General features: G+C 46.1%; 1 protein-coding gene across 4 annotated transcripts; it reads right to left on the bottom strand.

Annotated features, from left to right (window-relative positions):
- Positions 1 to 2,725: 2,725 nt before the first annotated feature.
- On the bottom strand, positions 2,726 to 22,989 carry GOSR2 (golgi SNAP receptor complex member 2; the record flags this gene model as incomplete). Of its 4 annotated transcripts, none has more annotated exons than XM_082860717.1 (6): positions 2,726 to 5,895; positions 9,018 to 9,158; positions 11,652 to 11,784; positions 12,791 to 12,899; positions 14,513 to 14,577; positions 22,910 to 22,989. In XM_082860717.1, the coding sequence occupies 6 exons, from the start codon at positions 22,936 to 22,938 to the stop codon at positions 5,734 to 5,736; spliced, it is 639 nt and encodes a 212-aa protein (XP_082716843.1). In that variant the 3' UTR covers positions 2,726 to 5,733. The 4 variants fall into 4 exon arrangements, with proteins under 4 accessions (XP_082716843.1, XP_082716846.1, XP_082716845.1 ...); XM_082860720.1 differs by having other exon boundaries at positions 12,791 to 12,924; positions 14,513 to 14,573; positions 22,910 to 22,938; XM_082860719.1 differs by having other exon boundaries at positions 14,513 to 14,573; positions 22,910 to 22,937.
- Between the last annotated feature and the right edge of the window lie 1,505 nt (positions 22,990 to 24,494).

Here is a 24,494-nt window from a genome sequence, read left to right as displayed (position 1 = left end):
AAGGCCAGTGCCACCAGTGGCCTTCACCCTTCCGGCTTCCTCCTGGCCTAGCCACAGCAACGCAGCTGGTCCGTGGCCTCCATTCTCAGAAGTCTGTCAGCTGCCTGGGCCGGGCTCCAGTGCCCTCCTACAGGCCCTGACCCAATACCTGTGGGGCGCCTACTGTGTACACAGGATGCACAAGAAAGGTCCCTGCAGTGAGGACACCTCAACAACTACCACTCCCCAGGGACTATGTGGTGCTAGAGGTATGCTGGGGGTGGAAACAAAGATGCAGATGTACAAAAGGGCATGGCATGTTCCCAGAAGGCCAAGCAGTCCAGGGAGGATGGAGAACCGGGCAGGGCTGGTAGGGAGGGCCAGGAGGTGCACTGGAGGGGGCAGTGACAGGCTGGCCTGTCACACTAAGGTACTGTCCTCAGCAGACACAGAGGCATCAGTCAATGAGGGGGTCCACAGGCCAGGAAGGATCTGGCCCCTTCCCAAACCACATGGGAAAAGTAAGCTTCTACCCCATCCCCAGCTGGTCTGGGGAAGTGGTCCCCCGCCTTGCCTTGGGTAGAACCCTCCTGTGCTAGACCAGTCTCTCTCACCCTTGTCTACACATTACAAATGCCTGGGCAACCCTTAAGACTCCCCATATCTAGGCTGCACCACAAGCCAATTATATCAGAGTGGATCAGGGTAAGACCCACACACAGGTATCTTTAAAAGCTCTGGAGGGAATCCCGATGTGGAGCCAAGGTTGGGAGCCCTCTGCTAGCGGGACGTGGGGATGAGGGGGGGCCTGCTCATCAAGGAGGTTCTATGGTGGGGGGGGCTTGCCAACCGCACCTGAGCGGGCCAAGGACCTGCAGAGTCCCCTCACCGCCATGCCACTTCCCTCCTCTCCCATGTGTCACATGGCACGAAAGGACACAAAAAGGGGAGAAGGAACTGACATCACACCGGGGAACACTTTCCACCGTTATTTGCAATATGCCCGTGTGCTGAGGGAAAGACTGAAAGGGGAGGGGAGCCCTAGAAACCACAATGAACTAGGATTTCAGAAGGCATTTGGGGCCATACCCTGAGAGCTCCAGGGAGCTCGAAGGGAGCCCGAAGCCGCTACTCGGCAGGGAATTTCTGGATCTGAAGCAAACTAAATCTGCAGGTGTTTCCTCCTCTTCCAAGTACACCAGCCCTAAGGCAGAGCCGAGTTCTGGGCAGACCAGCCAGAAAGGGTTATGTCGCCCCCTAGTGGCAAGATCTGAGTACACCTTCCATTCTCCACTCCAGAAGCTCCTCCTCAAATTCTCTCCCCCCCTTCAAATAAGGAAAATACTTCAGAGCAGAGAACCTGCCATGTAAGGCGCACCAAATGCGTTACAGCCCTTTACCCAATCCCAGAAACCTGCCTTGGTCTCCTGCAACTCGTCCCGAGCACGGGTGCAGTGTTTATCAGCCTGGGCTATGAAGCCGGACAGAGGAGGGGTTGGTTCCTCCAGGACTCCCTGTGGGGCCTTGAGAAAAGTCACTAAAGCTCCATCCCTTCATCTGCACAAAGGAAATGACACATAGCCTAACTCAGAGGCTTTGTGACAATTAGAGGGAAGACCCGGGAAACTAACCATGCCTGACTTCCAGTAAGGGCCACAGGCAAGCTAGCAGTAGTCAAGGTCTGGGCTCTCCTCTGAGCAAATATGACATCCTACCCTTCAACAGACAGTAACAGATCATGCTTCTCTCTTTGCTTTGGCTCCAGGCCTAATCAGGGATTCCCCAGAGTGTTTTTGTGGGGCTTCATGACTTGCATGTGTCTTTTTCTTGGCACTGACATTCTACTGACTTGTTCTTGGTTCTCACTTCTTTATATTTCACTGTCTTAGTTATTTCCTCTAAGTCTCCTCAAATCTTTCCTGGAATAAGTTATAAACAAATTAAGACTTTATTTTGGACTTGATAAGTTTTGCTCTTCACTCATATATGCTTAGTTCGCATGTTTTCAAATGCTATAGTCTTTGATTAAAACAAAAGCCTCTGGGGCTTCCCTGGTGGCGCAGTGGTTGGGAGTCCGCCTGCCGATGCAGGGGACACGGGTTCGTGCCCTGGTCTGGGAAGATCCCACACACCGCGGAGTGGCTAGGCCCGTGAGCCATGGCCGCTGAGCCTGCACGTCTGGAGCCTGTGCTCCGCAACGGGAGAGGCCACAATAGTGAGAGGCCCGCGTACCGCAAAAAAACCAAAAAAGCAAAAAAACAAAAGCCTCTGTCTACCGCTTCCCTGGTGGCGCAGTGGTTAAGAATCTGCCTGCCAATGCAGAGGACAAGGGTTCGAGCCCTGGTCCAGGAAGATCCCACATGCTGCAGAGCAACTAAGCCCGCATGCTACAACTAGTAAGCCTGTGCTCTAGAGCCCGCAAGCAACAACTATAGAACCCTCGTGCCGCAACTACTGAAGCCCACGCACCTGGAGCCCGTGCTCCGCAACGAGAAGCCACTGCAATGAGAAGCCCGTGCACCGCAACAGAGTAGCCCTCGCTCGCCGCAACTAGAGAAAGCCCGCGTGCAGCAACAAAGACCCAACACAGCCAAATATAAAATACCTAAATAAATGTGGAAAATAAATAAAAGACACACATCAGAATTACCTTAGAGACTTAAAAAATATTCTAATGCAGAAGGTCTGGGGTAGGCCGGAGGATTCCATAATTTTTAAAAAGTTTCCCAGCTACTGCTGAGGCAGCCAACCCACCCCTCATCTCGGAACAGTGTTTCAGAATCTCTGGCCTGAGAGAAAAAAAGGGTCATTGGTTATGACGATGAATGTCAAAATTCCTTTACAAAATGTAATTTTCTAAATAAAATAAACAGCAACTTTATTCAACTGATGTGTTTCAAAAACAATGAGTGTAAAGCCAAATTTGCAAATCAAACCCATTTAAACTCATCAGGGCAAAGGACAGGAAAAATCCCAGCAGCTAAGCTTTCTATAAAATGAAGACTCTCCTACTTACTTGGTCGTGGAGTTCGGCTTTTCTTAAGGTTATCACACCTGGAGTACACATCCACGGAATGAAGACTCTCCAAGTTCCTTGACAACCCACCTGTCTTAAACCCCAATAGGTACACCAAAATCCTGTACAAGGTCGCAGAGGCGGCTCCTGGAGATTCTTGCACCTGAGAATTCACCCCAACTCCACTAGAGGGTGCTCCTTCCCTGGCCTGGAGACCCTGCCCTACACTCTTGAGGGCTGTGGAGACAAAAAAGTGTGTTGCTCACAGAGCATTGAAAGCCAATGTGTGACAGGGAAGGGCAAGCACACGATGACACGAGGTGCCCCAGGGTCTCCAGACATACTGTGGCTGCTGTTCCTTAGCTCCGGGTGGTGAAGACCCACGAACTGCCCCCTCTATTTTTATTACAAAGTAGGGAGAATGGCTCTGAAGGTGCAGCACGAAGGAGGGCCTTACTTCTGGTTCATCGAGGCCAACAATCACTAGAAAGGCAAGTGTGGAAACAGACTGGTGTACATTACAAATAGGTGTCACATCAGCCAACAGAGGGCAGAGGGTGGGGGGAGTTTCTGCCTCCCCAGAGTTCAAGTCCAAATGGCTTAGCTGCTCCTTGTACATCTTCTTCCAAAGTGCACTGTCTGGCAGGATCCTCAGGTGCCCAGGCTCAGAGCCAAGTCTGTGCAGTTTAAAAACCCATTTCATGCACTGCTAGGAGACCTGTGCTGGGTCCCTGGGATGGCAGGGGTGCTGGGTATGATGGAAATTTCCAACTGGGCCTCCCCAAAGTCAGAGCTAGGTCTGAAGATGCTTCCACCCCTCTGTCCATCCACCAGGCCAATGTTTTCACTCTGGCAGAGCCTTCAATCCTTTTATGAAGGGATCAAAGATTCCCCTTTCCTTGGAAACCCAGGGCCCCTGTTTAGCCCAGACAAGTAAGAGCAACAGAGATCCTACCAAAAGTGTGAAATCAGTACCCAGGAAACTCATGTTAAAAATCTGTGACAGGGCTTCCCTGGTGGCGCAGTGGTTGAGAGTCCTCCTGCCGATGCCGGGGACATGGGTTCGTGCCCCGGTCCGGGAGGATCCCACATGCCACGGAACGGCTGGGCCCGTGAGCCATGGCCGCTGAGCCTGCGCGTCCGGAGCCTGTGCTCCGCAACGGGAGAGGCCACAGCAGTGAGAGGCCCGCGTACAGCAAAAAAAACCCAAAAAAACAAAACCTGTGACAATTAAGAATCATTCCCCCAAAAGGGATCTATGCCACAGATGTACCTACAAAGATCAATACTGCTACAGAAACAGGTGGGGGGGGGGTGGTAAAGAAGGAAGGTGGAAGAGAAAACACACAGAAAAGAGAAAGATGACAGAAGATAGTCCAAATGACAAGAAACAAAGACGGGAAGTAGGTAGGGCAAGACAGTCAAAGGTGGTGTTAATACTGACCAGGTTTACAGTTCCTCTGGGAAACTGTGAGTGTTATTTATGTCTTGCCATACTGAGCCTAGGGCTGGTAGGGCCTGTGACAGATGAAAAAATAGGCTAACCAGGTCTTTCTGGTACTTTCAGTGATTAGTCTCCTTGAACAGACTGGCTTTACAATAAATTCCACAATACGCCGGGTACCGGTACAGCCTTAATCTAGGGTTGGTCCGAGAAGGAAAAAGGTCCTGGTCCCTGAAAACAGAGTCTTACAAGGACATACACACCAGAGACGTCTCCAGGGAGGCATGTGCCCACACTGGCTGGGCAGAATGGAGGCTTGGCTGGCAGTTGCTAATATATTTCAAGGAAGGGAAGAGAGCCAATTATTAATTAGAGACACTAAAACTAGAGATGAGACTGTAAAAGACAAACCACTAACCTTTGCTCACAGCTACCTGGTAAGGGGCAAACACCCACCAAAGCCTGGGCACGGGTGCCAGGCTGCAGTCTTAAAAGCCAACCATTAACTACTGGGAAAAATATCGGTGACTAGGGTCTTCAGTTTCAAGACTGACCATTCCCAGGGAGTTAACAGTGGCCTTACTTTAGAAAGGAGAAACACCCAACATCCGTGATGTGGAAAATCTTGCTATCAGCAACAGCGCCAATGCCTCTGTTTCCTCTAGGTAGCTGCTTCCGGGGAAGGACGACGAGTATTAGCAGTCAGTCATTGGCATGTCATTATTTTTTGGAGGGGTGTGGGGGAAGGTGGCTAGTAGCAAGAGCATGTGAACCCACCTACTGTAGTGGGTGCAGGAAAAGAAGGCCTCTTTCCCCTCCTCTCTTTGCTTCTGCTCTAGACTATCTACTAGGAGCCAGAAAGGCCAGTGGATGGTAAAGAGTGGACAGTCCTGTCTGCAAGCTCACTGTGAAAGCCTTCCTGGGTGCACATCAGCTATGAGGACAAAAGCCACCAAGGCCATTCTCTTCCTCCCCTCTCCCTGGTCCTCCCTTACCCTTGCATCACTTCCTCCCCCAGTGAGAGTGACAGTGAGCATGAGAGAGAACAGACACTTCGTTCATTTCCTAAGCACCACATCTTGGTAGCATGAGTTTCCCCTCCAAGATGTCACAAAAAACAGAGGTTTGAAACTCCCACCAGGTTGCAGGTCACAATTACTTCTGAGTGGTCTTCACAGTTAAGATGGGCACACATTTCAGAAGGCAGCCTCCGGGCCTCCCTCTCTTTGCACACTCACACACACACACACTCTCACGCCGTGGGACCGTTGTTCAGCCACGGGGCCTGGCTGGCTCAGGTCAGGTACTGCACCACAAGGAACATGACCACACAGGTGAGCAGCATCCCACCGATCATGAAGTACTTGTCCTGGAAAGCTCGCTTCTCGATGAGCCGCATCACTGTGTTGGACAAGCCGAGCATATTGGCAATGTCGAGGATCTTCTTCTGGGTCCCCTGGGACAGACGAGAAGAGGAAGAAAAACAAAGATCAACTCCTTCTACTAAGGATGGGTGAATGCCATCATGAGACGGGGCTTTACCAACAGACAGTCTCCTGGTCATGCCTAAAGCATACAAGCAGCAGCAGCCACCAGAAACAGATCACGCTCCTATCGCCAAATGACTTTTGGTCAAGGTTGTAGAGCAAAGCAAGGGGGAAAGGAAAGTCTTCCACAAATGTGCTGGAACAAATGGTGTATAATGAGTATCACATGTATGTATCATACACACACGTACATATATGTCTGTATATAATATATTAGTGTTAAAAAGACCTTTGATTCATATTATACACAAAAATTAATTCGTTCGTAGAATTAAACAAAAACGCTAAAACTATAATAAAGCTTCTAGAAGAAAAGAGAAGAATGTCCCCAGACTGGAAACAATCCAGGTATATATCAACCAGAGGATGGATTAACAATGTGTGTTCTGTGCACAACGGGATACTGCTGGGCAATAAAAAGAACCTGATTACACCATGTAACAATATGAATGAGCCTGGAAAACGTTCCTGAGAGGAAGAAGTCACACACAAAATCGTAATGTGAATACATTTACATTAAGTTCAACAACAGTCAAAACTAATAAATGGTGAAATCAATTAGAACAGTGGTTGCCTGGGGCAGGCGGAGGGAACAGGGGTAGATTGACTGGGAAAGGGCACAAGGGATCTTTCAGGGGTGGTGAAAACGGTCTCTGCCTTGACAGCAGTGTGAGTTACAAAGACGGATGGATGTATTTGTCAAAATTCAATGATCTGTACAAATAAGATCTGTATACCTCACCGTATGCACATTATACCTCCATAAAAAAAGTTTTAAATTAGAATATTTTATATTGAAAAAAAGGCAACATCAAAAGACTTCTCTCTGCTCCCTGGCTCTAAAATGCTTGCGCTCAGCCTGTGTACTCTGTAGAGCAGTAACCGCAGGGATTCTGCTGAGTACAACGTATGGGTCTGTGTCCACGTTTATAAGAGAGTTTGAAGGGGGCAAGATGGAACCACAGAAACACAACTGGCAGACACCAACCCAAGGACCTACAACTCCTTATATGAATGTCACCACCCACCACCCAAAACAAAAGGGTATTTTATTCCTAAACCAACAGCGCAAACCACCCAGGCCACCCTTCCTCTCTGCTTTCTAATTTTCATTTTTAAGCACATTCAATTTCGTATGAAGTAACAAATATAAATGAAAGCTGGGCAGACCCCAACTTAACTTACACACATCACCAACTGCATCTGTATGACGGCATCTAACCTAATGTCCTGCAACCATTTTTTAAGTGAACACAGTAACGAGCAACTGAGAGAAGATGCAAGAGAGGTGAGAACACAGGCATCACGGACAGGAGTTCAAGACCCACGCTCTGCCCAGACAATGATATACAAGCCTCACGGAGAGAGATCTCTCAGGTCAAACTGTATCTCTGCCAGAGACCAGAGACATGTTTTTCCCATAACAATGATGGTATAAACTAGACTGTCACTAAAGACTCCGCTTAGCTCTGGAAGAGCAGATTATTTCATCACTCTGTGAAGTTCAAGTACCAAGCTTCGAAAATCACTTGAAAATTAACATAAATTTCAAAAATGTTATTCATTTTCCACCCCAAATCAAGGCCCGGTTCCTTCACGCTCCCTCCTATGTTCCTTTCAAATGGTTTGGGCAGAAACTTCCCTGACAGAAGTGGGTAGGAGGCAGGTGGAGGGAACCAAAAGGCAAAAGACAGGTATAGTAGGCGTGCAGAGGAAACGGAATGAGAAACCTCTCATTCCAGCCCCTGACTGCCCACCAGACTTCCAGGCGCTTCACCTCTGGGGGCAGTGTCGGGGCAGAAGTTGCTTGGACTCCTCAGTGACACCAGACTTCGGGAAGAAGCTGACATGTGCTTTAACAATAAGCTCTGACCCCCAGCGGGTCAACTTGAGTGTGACATGGTGAGTCTCGTCCTAAAAGGCTTTTACTGTTTTTCTGAGATATGGGAAGGAGGCCAGCAGTTTTCTAAAGAAAGGGAGGATTAACCATCATGTATCAGTTTAGATTACTGCAGGTGGCTGTTCTGAAAGGGGGGCACCCATGGAGCTGTCAGAGACCACGCTTCCAGACCATTTGAAGCGCTGCGGCCATCAGCAAGAGATAAGTGTCACTCGCAGCTCGCCTGACCTTCTCCTGGGTAAAGGTGGCAGGCGCTGCTCAGAAATGTACAGAAGTCCCATGGAGCTGACAGGCTCAACACGGTCCAACAAAAACTAAGATAAAGCTCATGCTTCCGAGTGACTGCTTCTCACAGCTCAGTGGCTGGGAGGGCTTCGTCCACTGGGGACCACACCCTGATAACAGACACAGCCCACACCCTATTATCCATCAGGGTTGACACAGGAAAAGGGCTGAGGCTGAAACATCATGACTGACATCAGAGGCTGTGTAATGTTTCTGTAAACCACTCCCAGGGGTTTTGAGTCTCAGCCAATGGGGCAGGGCTTCTAGGAATACCTGTTGCTAAAGAGAGAGTGAAGAGTCACTGGGGATCACCAGCCTGTGCTCTAGAAGGCACCCGCTGCTAGTCAACCAAGGCAGCCCTAAGACCCCCTTCAGCTGCTGCAGTACAGAGGTCTCGGCTATAAGGCCGTCCACCGGTGGGCGCGGGGTGGGTGGGGGGCGCCATACAGGAAAACCGAAAGAGAGCGAGAGGCCAAGTACAGCTGCGTCTTCCTTCTTGAGAGAGCGGATTCTGTAACAGAATTTCCCAGTCCATCACTGCTTCCTCTCATAGCAGCAGTCACTTTACATTAAGTTCAGGAAATGGAAAAAGACCTGGATACCAAGAGATGCCACATTATGGTTCACTGCAAACACCAGAAACACCTACTGGCAAAGGGAATCTGGCTCCTTTTGGACTCATAATAATTCAATTCCAACAGAAAGGAACCCAAACTCAAAGGCTCTGTCTCACTATCACAGTATCACAATTTAGGGGTATGCGATCAAAAGGTAAACGCAGGTCCCACACTTTTGGATAAAGCCAAAACAAAAGGCCTTCTCCCTGTCCCCCAAGAGGGCCCCCACCTTCATGGTCACTCTCTGGGCCCTCAGTCCCTCCAGAATACTGTGCCCGCCTCCAATGAGGTCATCCATGCCGTGGTGAATTTTCTGGAGGGAGGAGTTGAACTGCAGTGATTCATCCATTGGTATGGTGGTGTCGGAGTCCTGTGAAAGAAACGCAGGCGCTTGGTTACTCTGCTTGCTGGTCAGCTCCAGGGGCCCCACCACATCTGACCGCTCTGCCTCCTGGCCAAGGTCACGCCGGAAAAACAGCCAGAGGGAATGGTGCAAGAATCAGAGGAACTTAACAGAGAAGAAAAAGCAAAGATCTGGGGTGGCCTCTGTTCACTGAGAGGAAAAGGAATTCTCAGACCTATCACTCTGCAAGTGGGTTCCACCACACAAGTCTTGTTCATCCCTGCCTCCATATCATTCCCCCAACTTAGGAAAAACTCTATTCTTCTAAGACCTTGCTGGGCTTCTCCTAAAGGCTTTCTCTGACTCCTTGCTAACTAGCTTATTCCAAATGTTCCTTTACTTGGCTTTCCCTCAGTGCAGTGTTAAAGGTTTGCTTTTGTCTTCCGGCTATTTTATCTACAGCTTATCCCTCCAATTAGACAGACTGACTAAGGAGAGAAGAGACTGTTTTCTATTAAAGGCCTAACAGTGTTGAGGATGGGTCTATCCACCTGAGCAGGGAAGAAAAGTCTATAAAGAAACGAAGGGAGAAAAAACTAATACTGATCAAGTGCTTTCCACTCTGCATGCTCTTTACCCTAAGCTCACTTAATCCTCACTCTACCCTTACGCAGTAGTTATGATATTATCCCTGTTTTAGATGAAGAAACGGAAACCCAGAGAGGTGGAATGACTTGTTCAAGAGTACGCAGAGCTGGTAAGACGTCCAGCGGGGCACGAATCCCAGTGCTGGGTGCAGAGCCTGCCCTCTTAACCATCCTGTAGGGAGAAAAGCAAGACCAATCCCAGGGCTCCACTTTTACACGGCAAGTGGGAAGGACACAGAAGCAGGGCACGACCAGCGACAGCACTGTCTTCTCTCCCGCCTCCTGACCATTACAAACTCTTCGGCCAAGCGGTGCCACTTTTACCACTTTCCATCATCATGAAGAGGTTAAAGCACCTTTTCTTGGCTGCTCAAGTTCACAATCATTTTTCATTCAGGTATACGTCCCCCCACCCTAACACGGGAGTTTCTCAGAGGTAGGAGTCACGGTTTTTAATTTACACACGCTTTACTCTCGGTACCTTAAATAGCATTCTGCATAAGCTGATGCTCTGTGGGTCAAGACTCCAGTGTTTGAATCAATTAGAGACTTCTTTTCATTTATCTGACAAGTATTTATTGAATGCCTTTTATATACAAATCTTTCTTACCCTCCCATCTGAAAAGGTATAGCTGATGGGCTGTTATCTCTCAGAAAAATGTATTATACCTCCCGATCGTAGAAAGACCAGGAAGAAGTTCATTCGGCCAATCAGTTTTTATTAAGGGCCCAGTGTATGCACAGCATCACACTAGGCTGGTAACAAACAAAATAATTCTGAGCCATCATCCATGGCCTAAAAAGGCTGGAATAACCAATGCCACCACCTTTTCGTGTGTTGTACAGTTCTCTACTCTTTTGAAAGGCAGCTCTGCTTACCATTATACCACCAACACATGTTCATTGAACTTCTGAAGTGTTAATCACGGTTACCTGACTGCTTGCGCTAGAGAAACCAAACTACATAGGCACATTCTGAAGCACCTGGGGACATTATTCCAAGTGTGGACACAACAAAGAGAGTTAAACATCTGCAAAGTGGGAGCTGATCTGAATTCTGATGATAGGCTTAGAAAGCTAAGATCTCTTTAGAAAATGAAACTCTCTGTAAAAACAAACAAGCAACTCCACACACCCCCCCCACCCCCCCCCCCCCCCCCCCCCCCCGCCACACACCAAGACCCACCTAATTTGGTGGAATACACTATGCAGGACACGACAAAGGCCAGTATGTTCTACAGCCATGTGTGGGAAATGATCCTCTTGAGACCAAAGGACACGGACAAGGGTGTCCTAAGAAATCCAACGTGCAAACCAAGAGGCCACTTTCAAACAGGCTCGAGTCAAGCAATCCCGCTAAAATGAAATATCTGTTAACAAATCCCTCCAAACTGCCGCTCAGACTAGGGGCAAAAACATTTTAATGCATCTGACACTGGAACCACACACACACCACAACCCCCCCCCCCCCCGCCCCCGCAATGGCAACTGCCTGAAGGCAGCTTTGAAACGCTGCCCTCACTGCAAACAGCCTAAGTTCTAATCATCTGTCTCGATCTGATCAGGAAAACATTTCCACCATGTGAATGTCCACCTCTCTGCATCGGACCAGTCAAACCAGGTAATTTTCACCTTTGCTCGTTCCCTCAATTTAACTGCTTCCTCTTCAGGTTTTTGTGACAGAGAAAGAGATTCCCTGCTTAGGTCTAGTCTCTGTGGCAATGCACAAAGTCTGCCATCACTTCCGGTTGCTCTCCTCCTGTCCGATCAGTCTGCTTCAGACACCCCCTAAAAGACCGCCGCTCAGAGCCCTGAGCTGCAGCTCCCACAAGCTGTCGAGTTCCCGCAGATCCCACCCAGGAGCCTGGCTTACATTAGTGGTGAAGGTGCGGGACAGAAGCTCTTCTCGCTGTCTTTCCTGCTGCTCCTTTGCGTATCGCTGATGCTGGAAGTTTCGGAGAGCAGTCCGCAGGTGCTGGACATCATACTTTAACTGGTCGACACGACTAGAATTGACAGAGAGATTAAATTCCAGGAGTCCAGAGCAGCAATGATTGGAGGTAGCCAGGCTTTGTCTTCAGGAAAAAAGACATTTCCTCACTTCCCCCTACACCACTCCATGCCATCCATCCCCCACAAATAATCTGATTTTGATCAATGATGTTGAAAGTAAAGAAGGAGCTTGTGGTTAGAGCAGGGTGGTAGCACATGAGATTCCAGCAGCTATACTTAAATATCTGCTGGTCTCTGATTCTGGATGCATGACAGGGAACAGGTGACAGGAAGCAGGTTTGATGACCTCTTCCTGACCTTCTAGGGGTTATATCACTCTCCTGGAAGAAGCCCAAGGGCATCTTTGGAGTAAAGCATCAATGAAGTTTCATAAAACTTTTGGGAGCAGGGGCTGGGGTAGAGATGGTGAGGGTGATTTCATTTTAATTTCATGGGGGTGTATCAAACATTAGATCAGTATTTCATTATAAATACACCGACTGGAGTGATTAAGAGCAAGATATTTCCACCCAAGAATGTAGTGGGAACCAAAGAGCAGACTGAAACTCCCCGGTAGCATTAGGTTTCAAGTGGCCATGGGTCTGGTCAGAAAAACAGTACTGGGGGCAAAATTTCTAAATGACACCAACGAGAAAAGGAGACATGAGGCTTCTGAGCCACTAACCTGACAGGCTTTTTATTCCTTTTTTTTTTTTAAATTGAAGTATAGTTGATATACAATATGATATAAGTTACAGGTATACAATATGGTGATTCACAACTTTTAAAGGTTATACTCCATTCACAGTTATCATAAAACATTGGCTCTACTCCCCGTGTTATACAACACAGGCTTTTTACTCCGAGGGGGTTCCACTCAAACAGAATTGTGCTCTTTATGGGACTTTATCTTTTCATAGTCTCAGTTTTTCAATGTATAAATGGGATTTTCAGAATATGTGATGGCCTCCCCTGGGAGAAAGGCCTGCTGTGATAGGCCTGGGGTGTCAGAGTACTCACAGTTTGGCATTCTGTCTTTTGTTAGGAGGTTCCTTGCTGGACAAGATCTCCAGACGCTCTAGATGGCTGAATACCTGGTCTATGCTTGCTTGGATTTCGTTTTCTACTACTGCACAAAAGAGAAAAAAGAATAATTACTGGAAAAATAATAAATACAGTCATTTACCTTATCCCTTTCGATAAACAGTCAAAATGACCTCTTTTCCATTTCTAATCATGTACCAAGGAGATTGCTGGGAAGGCAAACAGAGTCAAAGAATAACTGCTGGAAGAATAATAATAACAGTGAACTTAAATTGGAAGAAATCAAACGTATCTTTTTTCTATATCAAATGAACTCAAAAATATGTATTTCAAAAGGAGAAAAATGCATACACTAATGATGATGGGGAAAAATTCAAATTATAGTAAGTGACTGTAAATGTTTCAAAAAAAAAATATATATATATAGCTGTTAACGCCATAACAACGCCAATTTTTTAAAAAGCTGAAGATACATCTGTAGAAATAAATTTCCTGCCTTTAGAAAATAAAATGAACATTTAAAGATTGTCCAAATAAATATTTTAAGCAAAATGTAATATTTTCTGATACAAAGTGAGGCCTCTTTTCATTTGAGATTATTTTCAGATATGGGTTATAAATATCTCGTAGAAAGACTGCCAACTGAACTCCCCACAGAACATAATGAGGTTAAAAAAAAAAAAGCGCAAAGGGAAAGATTTAGTATGTGAAACATAGAGAAGAGTTCCCTTAAGAATGGGCAGACTGATGTTGGAGTCCCCAGAATAGACCGAATATCAACAGGAAAGAATCCACAGAGGTAACGATATGATAAATACAGTCATTTACCTTATCCCTTTCGATAAACAGTCAAAATGACCACTTTTCCATTTCTAATCATGTACCAACGAGATTGCTGGGAAGGCAAACAAAGTGAACGGACAGAAGCAGCTGAACTGCGCAGAAGAAGGCGTCCAGACTGCCTCCTGCCCGAAACAGAAACGACAGCAGAGACAGAAATGTCACCTTCCTAGGGGAGCCCACAGCTAACGAGCATGGCTCAGAACAAGGTGCGGCACAGGACCAAGAGACCAGGTGCTTTTGGAGCTGCAGAAAGTGGACGTGAGAAAACAGGAGAAATGGGCACGGCGCCAGCCGAGGAGTGAGAGGAGGGGACAGCATCTGCAATGGGTGGGGGATCAGCAATGCCTGTGTGACCGACTCAGAAAAATGACCTTTTCTTACAACAGAGAAGAAACGAAAACACAGAAAGCAGCACTCTTCTAAAAGGAAATCACGGTGTGGGAACTAAACCAATTAATACTGCTCATCGTTTCTGAATAATCCGCCTAAAAAGCCACAGTTCTCAGCTCAGAAGAAATGGCCAATTCCAGTTAAACATCTCTGAATTTTTATGGACCACATTCCTCTACAGACTAGGTAATGAGATTAAGACAGATGGAGGAAAGGACTTCCATTCCCATAGGGCCATGTCAGGTTGAGTGGAGGGGTAATGGGGGATAAGACTTGTGGGATTCCAAAGGGCACAATCAGGAAAATCAGTGACTTTGCCATAGGGTTTTTCTGTCCACCCTAACAACAGAACTCATTCCAGGCTGAATCATTAAGCCCCTGAGGCAGAAACGCAGTCAGGAAACCCAGCCCATTAGCACCGTGTCATCAGAGAAAGGACTCTGGTCTCCATAGTTAATTACTCACAGTGCAGAGACTGCTTGTCGGCCGTCTCCAGGCGTCCCATGTGAGACTGGATCTCGTGGACCTGCCTATCAAAGGAAGAGGGAGGAAATGAGTGAGGCAGGAGTAATCAACAGCGCTTCGGTCAGGAAAGACAAATTTTCTAATGCCAACATCTAACTGATTTAAATTGACAGTATCGCTGAACTGTAAAATTTGTATGTGGCGCTTCAGGTCACATGTTCTGGCACGGTTTCTAATGTTTTAACATTAATATTAATAATGATACTGACAGGCAGCATTTAGTGAGTGCTTACCGCATCTGAGACATTCTGCAAAGTCAATAACCCTATGAGGAAAGTACTATTATCATCCTCATTTTGTAAATAAGACAACCGAAGCCCAGAAAGGTTATGTAACTTGTTCAAGGTCACACACCAAGTGATAAACCTCGATCTGGACCCAGCCAATCCCACTCTCTGTTCTTTGACCCAATGTGCTGAGCACTGGTCTGTACTAGGGAGAGTCAAAGGGCAAGAGAGATATAATCCTTGTCCTTGAGAAACAGTGTAATTAGGAAGGACAGGCCAGATAGACATGTAAAGTCCCAAGAAGATTTAAGAGAACACTAACACATAGAAGTGTAAACAAAAAGAAAGCTGAGGAGCTAGGCGCAGCAGTGCTAAGCAAAGGCAAGGAACAGAAGAGTGAGCTGGGGAAGCTCTGGGGGTGAAGGGAGTTCTCAACATCATTTGAAGAAGACAGACGTAATTTGGTGAAGGAAGATGTGGAGAAAATGACATGCAAAAAGGCCTGCAAGGCACATCACATGCGTTACCAGCAGGCTGGCCTGCCTGAGGGTTGGGGTCAGAGGGAAGAAGGGGATGAGGGATTAGCTGGAGGAAACCATTAGAGGAAGGCCCTGAAAGATACGGATCTCCTGTTTGGTCAACATCTTTCCCTGGCAATATGAGGAGACTGTCATCTCACTTGGAAACGCCAACACTGCACCCAGAACCTCTGGCAGGGTCCCGGACATCAGGCCCCAGAGCATCTTCTGGAGGCTCCCCGGGGACTGGGCAAGGTCACCTACCCGCTGAGCCCTTCCAAGCTGTCCTCTGTGATCAGTCCTGGGGATACTGTTTATCCTACTCTAACAACCGCCTCCTGGTGCCTCTGGTCTCTCCACGTGAGAGCCACATGAGAGGGACCTGTGAACTCTTCCATCATCACCAACCCTTGAGGGAAAGGTCAGCAACCATCCTCCACCGTGAGCACCACAAACTGTGACCCCAAATTTACCAATGTGAGCCAGGAGCCCAAATTTCATTTGAACTTGCCTCTAGTCTTTTCCAGGGTGTCCCTGTGGCCTCTAAACATGACCCATGGCCCCAGAAGCAAGAGCAGCTCTCTAACGACTCTCAGAGCGCTCCTGGGCAAGACCCATGGTCCTGAGAGGCACCAGGAAATCACTCTTAGAACCTGCTACTTCAGGAAGGCAAGTCTGGATGCTTCAGAATGGAGGTACGTGGAGATATGGAGGCAGATGTAGAAAGGCAGCTTGAAGAAACCAACATCTGGATCAGGGCAACCGTGAAAACAGCCAGAGAGGACTGGATGGCAATGCTGAGATGGAAAAGAGAACTAGGACTTCCCTGAAGGCCTGGATGTGGGCAGTGAGGTAAACTTCTAATGGCAGTGGGAAAAGAATGGACTACAATAAGTGCTGATGGCTCAGCTCGTTATCCACATGGAAAAAAGACACCTCATGTAATAGTACACAAAGATAAACTCAAGATGGTTTAAAGCCTAAATGTAAAAAGTGAGGCTTTAGAACTTTCCGAAGAAAATATAGGCGTGCATATTATGACTTCAGAAGGATTTCTGAAGGATTTCTTAAACAAGACAAAAACCAAAACTACCCCCAAAACCCCACAAACCACAAAAGAAAAGACTGATAGATCTGGCTACATTAAAACAAAACCCTTTTTACACCAAAGGCACAATTTACAAAAAAAAAGACAGGCAGAGACTGGAAGATACCTGCAGCAGGTAACAAGGGAATAGTATTCAGAATGTATAAGGAACTGCTACAAATCAATAGGAAAAGTCAAACAAAGCAATTTTTAAAATGGGCAAAGGGCAACTGACAGAAAAGGAAACCCAAATGGCCAATAAATATATGAAGAGACTCTCTTCTAGTAATCAGGAAAATGCAAATTAAAAACAATGACATCATGGTGGTGCAGTGGTTAAGAATCCGCCTGTCAATGCGGGGGACACGGGTTCGAGCCCTGGTCCAGGAAGATCCCACATGCCACAGAGCAACTAAGCCCGTGTGCCACAACTACTGAAGCCCGCGCTCTGCAACAAGAAAAGCCACTGCAATGAGAAACCCGTGCACGGCAACGAAGAGTAGCTCTCGCGCAACTAGAGAAAAACCCACGCGTGGCAACAAAGACCCAACACCATCAAAAATAAACAAAATAAATAAATTTATTTTAAAAAATAATAAACAATGACATCATATTTCTCCCATTAGATTGACAAATATTTTAAACTTTAAGGATGAGGGACTCATAGCAGGCAAAACCATGGTCCCCAAGGGATCCTGGGAAGACTTCCAGGTTCCACCAAAGGACTGCCTTTGGCGCTGTGTTTTGCTCAGTGTTTTTTAAAAATCAACGTTTGAGGGCTTCCCTGGTGGCACAGTAGTTGAGAGTCTGCCTGCCAATGCAGGGGACACGGGTTCGGGCCCTGGTCTGGGAGGATCCCACATGCCGCAGAGCAGCTGGGCCCGTGAGCCACAGCTACTGAGCCTGCGCGTCTGGAGCCTGTGCTCCGCAACGGGAGAGGCCATGACAGTGAGAGGCCCACGCACCACGATGAAGAGTGGCCCCTGCACGCCGCAACTAGAGAAAGCCCTCGCACAGAAACGAAGACCCAACACAGCCAAAAATAAGTAATTAATTAATTTTTAAAAATCAATGTTTGATTATGAAATTTGCACATGATTCTGTGCTCTAGTGAGTGCTTAGGATATTGTACCACAAAATAAATATTAACATTTTTCATTTAGGCTAAAGTAGTAAGATGAATTTGTCAGGGATAAAACACATTTTGTGTAAAACAGATAGCTAGTGGGAAGCAGCCACATAGCACAGGGAGATCAGCTCGGTGCTTTGTGACCACCTAGAGGGGTGGGATAGGGAGGGTGGGAGGGAGATGCAAGAGGGAGGAGATATGGGGATATATGTATATGTATAGCTGATTCACTTTATTATAAAGCAGAAACTAACACATCACTGTAAAGCAATTATACTCCAATAAAGATGTTAAAGAAAAAAACCCACACATTTTGACTTGAGGTTAAAAAAAAAAGTCAAATGCACAATATAGACTGGCATTCAACCTTGGGAGCCATCTGCTAAAGGAACCCTACCAATTAAAGGTTTCTCCCAATGGAAGATGAACAGGACGGCTGGAAAAGAGTTTAGAAGTCAAGTTATGAAGAGAAATGGTCAAAAGAGCTAGTGATAATGATCGTCTGAGAAAAGAAAAGAAAAAACTAAACTAAAATGGGGCAGCTGGGGCTCTTCAAGTATCTGGAGATGACATACAGAAAGAGGAGTGGGCTTGTTCTCTGTTGCTGCTCCTTAAGGGAGACCCAGAACCAAAAGGTACAAATTTCAAGATGACAGATTTCAGCTCAACCCTGGGAAAAATGAGAACAATTACAAACTCTCTCTTCAAGAAGAGGGAAAAAAAAAGAGCTCCGGCATGTTTAAACACAGAATACATGAACTACCTTGAGTTGTATAAAGGGTCTTCCCGACCAAAGTGAGTTGGAATGGAAGATCTTGCCAGTCACTTTCAATTCCGAAATTCTACGATGACAGCAGGAGATGATGCCCATACCCACAAAACCCTATAACCACTCTTCAGCTGGCTTTTACTGTTTTCTAAGCTACAATGGATAAACTTTAAATTGCAGGGAAACGTTACTGACTTTTTCCATCCAATCTCTATTTGCTTTGAATGAACTGAAAAAGTTAGAGCCAATAAAGCGATACAATCTCTACATGTCATGCCCGAGAGGAAATAAATGCAAAACAACAAAGTAAGCATGAATGGCATGGTGGGAACTGCCGTGCCGAGCGGCAGATCTGTTTTATACTGAACTGGGAATTCGGACACACATTTGAAGCCAATACGAAACAGCTGCTACACAAGCATGACTTGGGAGTGTGGACACTAGAAATCAGAAGTCCTAGCCCTGCCTAGCATGGGGTCCATGGTGGGCATGGGTGAAAACATAACCAAGCAGAGACCTAGTAGCAAATAAGCAAGGGTCACTGTTGCTGATTTAAAAAAAAACAAAAAAACAAAAAAAGTCTGTAGAAGATCTAGGAAGAATTTAAAAACAGAATTGTTTTTTAAAGGTCCATGGAACTACCCCACCCCCATCATATACACCCACTTTGCACCCATGCTGCCTCTGACCAACTTGAGCAGGAAACAGGCTTTTGGAGTAAAAAGATCTGAGCTGACGTTCTAGTGCCACTGTGCAGTAGCTGAGGGACACTGAACAAGTCATTTAATTCCTTCGTGCCTCGGTGTTCTCAACTGTAAAACGGGGTACTGATAATCATAATTATTTAAAGCGTAGATCCAAATGCAATATGGAGCTGCTGTGTAACCCATACAGCACCATACAGAAGTTTGTTGTTTTTACTCAGCTTTGCTTAAAAGTAGTGGGAACCATCTGGGCATTTTCACTCACCCACTTTGCCTCTACTATATTTAGCCTCTCATCAGAAGGGAAAATCAAAAAAAGGAAAAGCTGTTTTTGAGATAAGGTAGCAGTCTTTAAACCCAGCTGTTCATCAAAATCACCTGGAGAGCTTGTTAAAAATAGAGCTTCTTGTGCTCCAAACCTATTGAATCAGAATCTCTAGTGATAATAAGGTCCAGGGCACTGAATGATCCTGGACAAATATGGGCACCTTTCCAAGCACTGGGATCTCAAAAATAGAAGTCTGGCTATTAGCTCCTCTATAAAGTTCATCCTAACACAGTATTATTTAAGTGCAAAATGTTTAACCTGTTTTTCATCTTTTTTCTTTTCATTCATTGTTCAGGTAGTTCAGGAGTTTTCAAGATACACACTTTAAAATGTTGATCTAATTTCAATGTACTTTCAGGGACGTGGCAAGAGATAACTATATATTGGGTTCAAAGTTCCAGTAAAATTAATACTTTCAGTTACTGTTGTGTCAATTCAGCTGCAATCACTAATTTCTGCAACTGCAAAAGTTAACTGCTGATGCGCACAGGATTCTGTGTGTTTCCTTTTAAAGACACTCAATCACCAGTATTATGGAGCTGAAAGGAGCCTTACAGTTTAATCAGCCCAAAACCTTCATTTTACAGATGAGGAAAACAAGGTGAAGAGGTCTAGAACCAGAATCCCCAGTCCTGGTTCAGTCCTTGAGGGGAAAGAAGGCAGATCAGAATATACTGCAGCGTGAAACAAGGTAAACTCCCTAAGGGCAGGGCTGTACAGTTAGCACTGGGAATGGTGCCTGACACAAAGCAGGTGCTAAATAAATGAATGCATGAACGACTGCATAGTAGAAGGCCTAGCAGTGGTTGGCCAGATCTTGCCCCTTGTCTGTTTTTGTAATAAAGTTTTATTGGAATACAGTCACATCCATTTGTTTACATATTGTCTTACAGCTGCTTGCCCACTATAATAGCAGCGTTGAACAGCTGCTACAGAGGCCGTACGGTCTGTAAGGCCTGAAATATTTACTATCTGGCTCTTGACAGAAAAAGTTGGCAAGCTCTGCTATAGACTCTAAGGGTCTCCAGAGTTTGAGGGTAAATCACTGGAGGCCTGCAGAGGTAAGTAGTTCAGCTACACTCCACAAATCTTGTTTGGGACACCGTTGAGTATTGCTCCTCTAAGTTTACATAGAATTGAGCTTCCTAGTTTACTATGTGATCAGCTACCTGCTGCAATGATAACAGGTAGTCTGAGACTCTGTGAACAAAATTATTCTTAAAAATAAACTGGGTCGCGGCCTCCTTAGCAACATCCTTTAACCAAATTAACTAACCAGATGAGACTGTACATCACAGATCAACTTCAAAGCACCTCAGTCCATTGAGCCTTATTATTGTAAAAGATCTGCCCTTTCTTAGTAACATGAGCATAATTTCCTGTTTCATTCCTTTTCCAACTGACTCTCAGATCTAGTTTTTAAAATTCCTTCCTATAATTTTTATATGAGAATAAAAGTGTAAGACCAATTCTGTCATTTCAATACTATTACAAAGTAGGCTCTACCTTTTCACCCACCCAAACCAAACACTTAATCAAGTAAAAAGAAAGAAAAGTAGAAAATGAAACAGTAACTTAATGAAACATAAACTTAGAAAATGAAACAATAACTGGATCATCTTCCTCTTATTCTAATGCTCCAAAGTATTGCTTTTGTTGTGAATTCATTAAAGAGGTGGGTCCCCATTTTCTTTCTTTCCCAGGCCCTGGAGGTGCGATTTTAAGTGTTTTCATCAGCACAAAACTACAGCATATATTTGAAAGTTGTTAGAATAGGATAGGTATAGGCATACACTCCAAAAAAATGGAAAACAGAGACTCAAACAGATATTTGTACACCAATGTTCTCAGCAGTATTATTCACAACAGCCAGAAGGTGGAAACAACCCAAGTGTCCATCAATAGATGAATGGATAATGAAACGTGGTGTGTGTGTGTGTGTGTGTGTGTGTGCATGTGTGTATCCACAAAAGAATATTATTCAGCCATAAAAAGGAACGATGTTCTAATACATGCTATGACATACGTGAACCTTGGAAACATTATGCTAAGTAAAATAAGCCAAATATTATATTATTCAACTTATATGAGATATATAGAATTGGCAAATTCAGAAACAGAAAGCAGAACAGGTTACCAGGGGCTTGGGGAAGAATGGGGAGGTACTGCTTAATGGGTACATGAGTTTCTGATTGGGATAATGAAAAAGTTCTTGAAATGGATAATGTTGATGGTTACAAGACACTGTGAATGTACTTGATGTCACTGAACTGTACACTTAGAAATGATTATAGGGACTTCCCTGGTGGCGCAGTGGTTAAGAATCCGCCTGCCAATGCAGGGGACACGGGTTTGAGCCTTGGTTGGGGAAGATCCCACATGCTGCAGAACAACTAAGCCCATGTGCCACAACTACTGAGCCCGTGTGCCACAACTACTGAAGCCCGCACGCCTAAAGCCCGAGCTCCGCAACAAAAAGAAGCCACCGCAAGGAGAAGCCCGCACACCACAACGAAGAGTAGCCCCCACTCACCACAACTAGAGAAAGCCCGTGTGCAGCAACGAGGACCCAATGCAGCCATACATACATACATAAATAAAATATAAAAAAAGAAATGATTATAATTTTAAATGGCAAACTAAATGATACTGGTAACAATTAAAAATTAAATGGTTAACTTTAAAATGGTAAATTTTTACGTTAATGCATGTCTGACCACAATGAAAGATAAATCATCCCCCCAAATACGATAGGTATGATCTTATTTTATTACACATTTCAGCAAGTTCCAAAAATGCAGGCCAATATGAATAAAGGACACTACCAAGGAATTTAAGTTATGAGAAGCTAAACCAAAATTCAACTTCCTTAAAGGTAACCTGTAACCAGATATGAATAACAAGTACCGTATAATACTGAATGCTATCTGAGCAATTTCTTTGTATTATAAAAATACAGCCTTTAGTATAAACCAAAATCAGAATAAAAGAAAAAAAATCACAGTGTAGAAGCAACAAGTTTTGAGTCAATAAAGAGTAGGGACTAACATCACTTAGGAGCTGTGAGCTATTAATTAAACTTTTTCTGACGACCTTATCCCAGTGATGGATCCTTCTAAATTACTTAAGGAGATCCTGCTGGTACTGCTCATTTACCTTCCACCTCATTGTGCCACACATTAGACCTTTTTTCGCACACGTCCTGACTCTCCAACTAGTAAACTCCTCTGTGCCGGGGCCCTGAGTCCGCACCAGCTCTACCAAATCGGACCATAGAGTTGGTAGGTGCTGGACAAAGTGCGACTTCCCCTTCACCTAGTCTACCCAGCGGGCAGTCATGGCCTCCAAGGTCCCCGGAGGCATTCGGCCCAATGTCCTCGGGCACCAGGTCGGACCCTCCGGCCTCCGCTACCTGGGCATCCCGCCAAAGACTGAGCACTTCCGAGCTGCTCCCCCCTGCAGCGCCCGGACGGAAGGACTCGGCCTCCATACCGGCGGACGCCCGAGGCCCCAGCCAGGGGGCGGGCCTCGCCCAGCCTGGCTTTGCCCCAGCCCGTGCCCGACTCGTCCCTCACTTGTGCGTTTGCTGGTACAGCGGCTCCATGTTGCCGGCCCCACCGGGTACCGCGCTGGCTTCCACAGAACACGTACTCACAGCCCCACTTCCGGCTTCCGGCTTCCGGTCTCAGGACCCTCCCTTCCCTGCCGGCTAGGGCTGCCCCAACGCGCGCCCTACTGGTGGTGACTGCGAGAAAGGGGAAGGGAAACGAGTAAAGGGGCCTGGAGAAGAAGGCTAAGTGTAGTCAGAGGTTCTGCCTCAGATGGGGGACGAGGAAGCCTATGTTTTGGCCGGAGGCCGTCTCCAGCATTGAGTCAGGCATTGGTAAGGGCAGTCGTAAGGTACCGACGTGGGGTCCTCAGAGCAAGTTTGGAGACCAGAGGACAGCAGTTCATATTTGCGGGAGGAAGTGTGGGAAGATTCCTGCTTGGCTTCGCTTCAAACTGTTTGTTGTGGGTCTGAAGATTTCACTCTTCGCTGGAGTCTCTGGTGCAAGCATCTCCTGTCTCGTCCCCCACCCCATTTATCCGTCTAATAAACCCAGAGTGAATGAGTGGTTACCATGTATCACATGTTCTGTGGAGGAAACCGGTTCTTCTTGCCCTCAAAGAGGTCTTGGTATAGGAAAGGAAATAAGATGTGTGTACAAATAAACATCTACAAGGTAGAAAGTCTGAAGAGGTTGAGTGAGCTGGAGTCGGCTCCAGTGAGAGATTCAGGAAAGACAATGTAGGAGGTGGCTTTTGAGTTAGGACTTGAAGGATTTGGACACTTGGCTCTCCACGTAGACCTAATCCGTTTCCATCCTCCCAGGCTTATCTACCATTCCTCCCAAGGGAGGAGATGTTCCTCTTCCTTTGACAAGTTGATGCTTCTATTTTCCTGTATCCTGGATCCCACCCAGTTTTGTGCCCCAAGGGACTGTCCACCCATGTACCTTCTTTCCCTAACATTATTTTTTCACTTATTCTAATATTTATTAATGAGTACCTGCTATTACCAGGCACAGATACCCGGGGGGCGGGGAGGAATAGAAGTAAGATACAGCCCTAGAGAAACAGACTAGAATGATCCCAGCCACTTAAGGAGGACTTAGAAAAAATTTAAAATAGCACTCCAAAGCGTGGGACACCCTGAGGCCCGGGACCTGAGCCAGGGACTTGGCTTGCCTAGGTCTTAGGACAATCTTGTGTGGTAGAATAAAGATGGATTTGTATTCTTTGCTACTGTTCCGATTAAAAGGTGGAGACTAATTCCATTCTTTTTTAATCTGAGCTGGCCTTAGTGATTGCTTGAGCAACGGAATGTAGCAAGAGTGAAATATTAGGGTTTCCAAGGCCAAGTCATAAGAAGCCTTGCAGCTTCTACTCAGCCCTCTAAAGGAGCACTCACTCTGGTGATCCTGAGTCACCTTGGAAGAAGTTTGACTACCTTGAAGCCATCATGCTGGAAAAGCCATGTCTATATGTGTTCTAGTCAACATGCCTAGCTGAGCCCACTCTTCCAGCCAAGGCACCAGACTTGTAAGTGAAGCCATCTTGTACCCTCAATACTAGTCTGTCCGTCAGCTGACTCCCACCAAGTGACCTCTGTAGACTCCA

Source organism: Leucopleurus acutus (assembly GCF_964270905.1).
Source record: "Leucopleurus acutus genome assembly, chromosome: 19".
Taxonomy (NCBI): domain Eukaryota; kingdom Metazoa; phylum Chordata; class Mammalia; order Artiodactyla; family Delphinidae; genus Leucopleurus; species Leucopleurus acutus.
Note: the sequence above shows the minus strand (reverse complement) of the source record. Positions and strands in the feature narration are given on the sequence as shown.